General features: G+C 40.2%; 1 protein-coding gene across 1 annotated transcript in view; it reads right to left on the bottom strand.

Moving 5' to 3' along the window:
• The window catches only part of TMEM132C (transmembrane protein 132C), a 196168-nt gene that overhangs the window by 73076 nt on the left and 115490 nt on the right, over nucleotides 1–7602 (bottom strand). Inside the window, exon 4 of the mRNA XM_009997683.1 lies at nucleotides 2319–2465. Within this exon, the coding sequence (XP_009995985.1) occupies nucleotides 2319–2465 (147 nt within the window). The remainder of the gene's footprint in view (nucleotides 1–2318; nucleotides 2466–7602) is intronic.

Genomic DNA, 7602 nt, shown 5'->3' with positions numbered 1-7602 from the left:
GGTGCATCAGGGAGATTACGAGAGCACATGGAGAAAGGCCAGAATTTCCTGTTCACGTGCTTGACAACTCAACACATCCCCATTATCACCAGAATGAATCCTGGATGCTGTTTATCTGGCTACCATAAAACAGTTTGTAGGAGGCTGCACTCCACTGTACTGAAAATCTGTTATGAATTTATGTAATATTCTTCTTCTTCTTCACAACCAACTGGGGACACATGACAACACAAGGGGAGAGCCAAATTACTCCTGTTGACTGCAACAGAGGAATAAGGTACAATTGCAGAAGACCCTTCATTTTCCTTTCCTTCTAGCTGGTTCTCCATGCTAGAAATAGCTGGTCATGCAAAGAAAAATATCATACTATCATTTTCTTGATAAGCTCTGTGAATGTTTATCAAGCATTCAAGCACTACAAACTTTCATTTACTTGCTTTTCAGAAGCTCTTTTGCAAAGACAGTAAAAAACCCCTCTATGCCTACATTAACTAACATATTTATGCATTGGCTGAGTTTACTGTAGAAGATTAGCCTGTGTTGATGCTGGAGCTCCAGAACAGCACCTCACATCTATGCTGACCTTGCTACAGAACTGCACATCACCTAAACGAACTGCACTGCTAAACTATCCTGAAAAAGCTGGTGGCAGCACAGAAAGATCCCATTAGGGACTTGCAATTCTCAATCAAATTAAATTAGCTTAATAGAGTATTTGTGCTTGGCACAGAGGGCTCCAAGTCATGCTCAGAAGCTCAGTAACTGGAATGCCCACTACGTGGTAGGCTTTACCTCTGGGATCTCAGTACACACTCCCCAGGGTTTCCTATCTAGCTCTTCTTTGTACATACAAATTTCATTCAAGCCTAGGTTTGTCATGCTTTCAGAAGACAGCAACTATTTGTATATGCAAATGAAAGAGACATCATCAATTAAACCACTGATTTTTATTTGCATAATTAGTGCTAAAAATATTTTTACGTGTTTATTAGACTGCAAATTGGATTGAGATGATTTCATGTGGGGCTTGATGACCTGACTGTTATAGTTCTGCAGTTGCAAATACACCCAGAGTTACATTCTGTTGTAAAGCCCTGTCTAACCTTTCAAACTGCTTTCCTTCTTACTTCTGGCAGGCTCAAATGAGATATATTTTTCCTTTCCCTTTACCCACACCTCTTCCCCCCCCAAACTTCGCACTGAAAATTTCACTAACTGCAACGATATCAAGTGTAAATACATTAAATCAGTGAGCTGCTCAAGTCAAGAGAAATATCCACATTTTACAGAAGTCTAATATTTTCCAGGCACTCTCACTGGGCACGGAATACAAATGTTAAAATCTACTCAGGTTTTCCGTGCCTGAAGATAGTACAAACCAACTGCATGTGAAAGCAATAACCAATTCAGCATCCACTGGAGATTTTATGATACTCTTCAATGAGCCCAAGTTCGAGGCTAATAATCAGCACAGAGCTAGGGAAGCATCTGTACAAGGAAAATGCTCTGCATAGACTAATATACAGTTGTGAGAATTTTTTAAGATGATACCCAGCAAGAATAAAAGAATTTCCACTGAATGCAACAATATATGACTTCACTATGTGCTGTGGAAGATGATCATACTTACTGAAAAAGCACTGCTTTTGTGTCTGTGGAACAACTAGATCAAGTCTCAGTAAAAACCTATTAAACAGGAAAGCAGGCACTGGCAGGCCAGTTCATACCAGCGCTCCCTAGGGTACCCTGCACTGTCTCTGACAGTTACCAGTGTATGGCTCAGCACAGGAACCTCCATTTCTGGAAGAACTAACTGTTGGCAAAAGGAGGTTCTGCAGTATTACAAAACACTACATACTGAAAGGTTTGAGTTGTCCTGTACCAATGCTTGAAAGCTACAGTGGTTCACAGTGGAAGAATTCACTGCTTGCTTGATGAACCAAGCACAGAGCCTGTGATACATTCACAGAAACAAGGTCAGAACTATCATGCAGAGAAATTATGTTCAGTAAAAACTTTTAAAATTAAAGATATTCATATTCATGCCAAAATGACACTCCCTCACCATCCTCCCCCCAGCATAAGCCTATTCTATTCATTCTTTAATTTAAACTGATGAATTTTATTACCTGGAAACTGAGATATGCCCTGTTATAGATCAGCAGATGGTATCATAGGTAACATAAGTGTCTCCACATTTCCAGGCTACAGGTTTAATAGCTATGAGTAGTGGTAATATGAGCCCTAAGTCTTTCAACCAATGAATGGTATCATGGATATAAATGAGTTTAATGTGCTGAGAATATGAGGTTTCATACCTGTTCCTTGAACTTGGTGCTATCCTCTGACAAATAACTGTTGTGGTCGAATGCTTTCCACCATTCCCCACCTCTTGTTTCACATCCCACTGCCGGGGGTCACTTGTCTTTGCACTGAGAATGTTTACACCTTTCTTCACCTTTGCCCTGTTGGAAATAGCAATTGTAAAAAGCTTACAGGAGAGTCATTCAGGACTGTGATCTTACAAATGCAGCTCAGGCATGGAAATCTCAATACATCTGTATTAATCTAGCGATGCTAATAACATCTGCGATAACTGTATGAAGGGTTAGTTAAAGAGAGCACTTCCTTAAATAGCAGCATTTGTATAAAGAACTCCCAGCAAAGATGTTATTTGGGTGAAGAAAACATTCCATTCTATTACAAAGCACAAGGAATGAGGGATAGAGGTACTTATACAGCCTTTCTCTTCAAAATACACTAAGGAACAAAATTCTACCAGCCCACTGGACTCACACAAGACCATGGGTTTGTGGGGAGCAGGATGCCAGTTAGAAGTACATGTTTCTGAAAAATGTAATAATGAATGGCTGAGAGTACTTGTCTTCTTGTTGCAGTTTTTAAACAGTGAGATAAAACACAATTAATTTAAATCATAGAAAAATAAAGCATTTCTCTTTCTCACTTTAAAACCTTACGTGCTTAATTCTCTCCCTTGTAACATGCAACAACCTTGAGCTTCACAGGTCTTGCTCTACTAACAGCAGCACAAACCTGATGCATCTCTAATGCCCTCAGTTGAATTACTCAGAAATGAAAAGACAAAAGGCAAAGGAAGTAATATGCTCATTAAAAGCATATTACATCTTGAATACATGAAGAATAAATAAATATTTAATGAATGAGAAAACAATACCACCAATCTTGAAATCTGTGTCCATCCATCAGTATGATTTTTGCAGCATGCATTTTAGGAGATGTTTGGATGTATTTTAGGATATTGCTATTCAACAACTGGAGAGAAGTAAAAACTGATCATTTAGATGCTTTGTTCAGCTGTTGCATGAGATGGGCTCTGAGATGGCATAATATCAGTCAAAACGAGGTTCCTCATGTTTGGATTTTCAAAAGAACTACAACTCTGTCAGCAGCTGGAAATTGCTCTTTGGACCACGTAGTTTGACATAGTCAATACCTGGGCTCCTGTTAATTAGGATGGACATTTTGTATGGCCAAGGTTAGTGCTAAAATACACTGCCCGAGGATGAGAAACCATGGCTACAATACCATTTTGTTAATTAACCACAGTATGGGCATTAAGTTGAGTGGTTTTCACATATGCCATTATATAAAGTCCATTAACAAAAAAATTCCATCCCAGGGTAAAGAAGGTTATGTTTAGTGAGAAAAATCAATGTTGTGATTGCACTTAGCACTGGAATTAGGGTATGAACACCCAGAAGATTGAACTTACTAAATAAATATGCAGAAGCACAACTCACAACTCTTCCTCTAAAAAGGGCATTGAGTCTTATATAACAAGGTCAATGGATGAATCAGAATTAAGTCAGACAGTACAGAGCCCCATACATTTTTAAATGCAGTCTGTATGCATATGCTAAAAATGTTTTCACTTAGATTTTTATTTACTTAGTGTTTGAGTGCTAGAAAGAAAAAGTCTGTTTAATTCCTTACTGAAGATTTGTTGACCTTGTTGTGCATTTGCCATTAAATATTAATTTTTTTAATCAGTAGTGCCAACTTTTTCCATAAAAACTTGAAGGTTATACTACCTCGATAAATCCTGAGATCAAGGACCTGGAGACCAAACTGCCTGACAATCTTCTGCATTTACCCACCTAAACTATGCAGGAGAGAGACATTTACCATGTTTACTGAAGGGAGGCAGGTACAGTGATAATAAACAGCTGAAGTACTCCAGGTTTCCTTAGTGCATTGCTCCCCATTCCACTGGAAAATTCTCCCCTTTGCCATACCTGCTTATTCATTAGTAGATCCTTGTCCTCACACAGAGGTTTTTCTAAACAGCTCTAGAACCTTCAAGTATCCACCAGCCACAACTTGTCAGCTTGCACTTCCACCCAAAGTGGAGTAAAAATCTTACTCTCCAATGTTATTCTGGACAACTATTGTATTTACTGTGGGTGTCACTAACTTTCCTCCGTGACTTTGGCTATGTGCTCTCCACAGTAGCAGTAACTAAACCCACCCCCCAAGACTGCTGCCCAGGAACAAATATCACCCTTTCATTTTTCTGGATCTGAACACAGACCCTGCTGTGCAAGACACGTATGTATGCACGAAACCTGTGGGCAGTGGCTCATTTATTTGAGTTTGATTGTCTATGTGCTGAAAGTCAAGAAGAGTTTTTTGATCTTTTGACAAAAGCAGACCTGGCAACAGAAACATGAAAGAAACACCATAATTAAGAACGGTGCAGAATACCAAAGGTCAGCTTCAATCCCACACTGAATCAAGAGCTCCATCTGAACAGGTTTTTTAACTTTTATCAACACATGGTAGCCAGAAGAATGAAAGACTTTCATGCTTGAACTTCTAAGGTTATTAATCCACAGCACAGGAAATCTCTGCTGAAGCTTTGTCTCAAAATAACTCTCTCTCTTTAAAACTACCAAATAGAGAATTAAGCCATTTTGCTGGCATGCAGAACTAGCAGTACCTCAAAGAATTTGTAGCAGCTTGTCTAGAAATCATTTTTTTTCAAGATAAATTAAAAATATTTACTTACACTATCTCACAGCAAATGCATTTGTATAAAAGTGCAGTTTCCAAGCAAATACTTAATTTCCAAATTGAAGCTTTTAGTTGTATACAAAGATTTCCATTCAGTGCCTTATCTTCCTAACATGTCAAACTTAGAAATGACATTTCTAATTAATACATTCTGATCAACTACTGATGAAAATCTAGCTGTTCCATTTCACTGCCCTCAAATTACAGGAAATCTCAGTAGTACTTAGACATAATACTATACAGCTGATAAAGACAGTAACTGAAAGACCATTGAATTAGCAACAGTCAAAGTTGAAGATGTGACTTCTGACTTCAGGAGCTGAAATTATAGCTTCCTATTTAAATGTAAATTTTAATCTTGCATTACTGCTATGGCCATGGAAGAATTCTGCCACCTGCAGCAGTGCTACAGAGAGGGCAGACTGCAGAGTACTCCACAAGCTGTATGATTTTGCTGACATATGCTAATCCTAGAGAGCATCACCTCTTATTCCAGAGAAAGCCACCCTCAAAGCACAGATTCAAGCAGGGCTGCACTGTCTGGGTGTGCTGCAACACAGACAAATAATCTACCAGCAAAGGAAGAATCTGAAGTTACAGGTAGGCTGAGACCACGTGCAGCTGATGAGGAGCCCCTGGCTGTACGGGTCCCTGGCACGAACACCCAGATGACTCCCTGGCAAGCTGCACTGGCCGTGTTAATCAGAGGGTGGTTGAGCTCCTGGGGGGCTCACTGTAAGATCAAACAAGGAGCAATGTCAGTGTCAGGAAAGTGCAAAAGCACAAAGCAAGGAGTCTATGGGGGACCAGACTGACACCCTCAGCCACATAAGGTACCTCTTAGGTAGCGCTGACAAACTGGACTCCAACAGAAAGTTCCCCTGCAGCTTGGGTAGACAAGGCTTCACTGAAGAACAGAAAGCTAAATCAATACCAAATTCCTATAATCAGTGAGCTCCATAATATCTGGGATAGTTTTCCAGACACAAAACCTTCTGGTTCCTGTTAGATTGGGTTTTTTTAGAGGGTTATACTTAGCTCTGCATCTCCTGTGCTTCTCATAAATGCCAGGCTATTCCGGGCATGCTGCACTTTGATCTGAGCACAGTCTGGCTGCAGATCAGTGACCACTGCTTTGTACAGAATCTCTTCAGCTCACATCTGTTGTCCAAGCTGCTGTGCTGGAAGACTTTTCTTTAGGAAGTATTTGAAAGATAAATATTAGAGACAGATGCAGGTTCCATCTAACTGGGGGGGGATCTGCTCTTCTGTGAGGCAGTCTCTGGGTCAGAGGAGCTGAACTGGGCCCCACCTTTCCATGCTGGGGGAGGAGAGGATGCTGCTACTAAACCCACTGCGTTACAAAATATAAATCCCTGTGTTTATATTTGTCAAGTTGGTGTTTCAACTTAACAAATACTGACCCCTTTTGGTCAGTCTTCTGTGGAGCCTCAGTGTTTCCTGCAACTCCTTGCTAACCCTCACTTAGTTGCCCAGACTAGTAGGAGTCCTTGGCATTATTGACTGTAAAGGTCACATTGTAAGAAATTTTACTGTATCTCCTGAAACCCGCAGAGCCTTTCTGGTGCCCTGTTTCTGAGCTGAACATTCCTGTACATCTGTATCCTTCCTGAGTTCTTCCAAAAAAATTTCAACATCTTCCTGCCATGACTTAGGTTCACTTCTTTCCTTCTTTGTTCCCAGAGTAAATCAGGAGATTAAGGCCAGCTGCAGGAACCCATAAAACCCAGGCAGGAGACTAATCACAGGAATTAAGCAAGATTTAGTTTATTAAGTAAATCTTTTTCCTTGCATCTTTTTACATGAAATGAGTTGCTAGATCTCACCACAGTTCTGAATGAACAGGACAGACATCTTGTCTGGCAAAACAAGAGTCATTACAAGCCTTGTTACTAGCCTCAGTTGGGAAGCCAAAAGCAGGACAGAAGAATACAGCTGGGTTAGCCATGTCAAGCTTTCAAATATGCTCCTTTAATTTGCAAAAGACAGAGTGGGTATGATCAAGCAGCTATAGCTCTGCTTAGGAAATATGGGGGAGCAGGTACCAGGTCCAGGCATCCTGCATGACTCCACACAAGCCACAGGAGCCCCGCTTGGCTCTGTCCCACCCTGGCAAGCAGACTTCCACCAGTGCTTTAAGTGGCCACCTCTTTGCTGCAGTTTCTCATTTACAAGCCATATGCACAGGTAGGCAGCAAAAGAAAGCTCCACTTCAACTGGAGAATTTAGGTACTAAATTTATTAGGTAATAAATTACTGCTAATAGCAGTATTTTGTATTTGCTTCCCATTAAGAAGGCTAGTCCAAAGGGCTATCCATGCAATTTTTTTTTCTTGATTTCTATATTTTCAACATGGGCTAGCCATTAGTAAAAGCTAAGATCTTGCTCCTCAGAATATCCTTTCTCCTCAGGCATTTTCTTTCTCCTGGAGTATCCAGAAAAGGCCTTCAGGAAACAGCTTTTGTAATAAAGGGTAAACAGGCTTTAAAATGTCAAAACAGCTAATCTCTAGGTACTTGGCCTTC

This window comes from Chaetura pelagica, unplaced genomic scaffold, assembly GCF_000747805.2.
Source record: "Chaetura pelagica isolate M959 unplaced genomic scaffold, ChaPel_1.0 scaffold45, whole genome shotgun sequence".
Classification (NCBI taxonomy): Eukaryota; Metazoa; Chordata; class Aves; order Apodiformes; family Apodidae; genus Chaetura; species Chaetura pelagica.
This window is presented reverse-complemented; position numbering and strand designations above follow the sequence as displayed.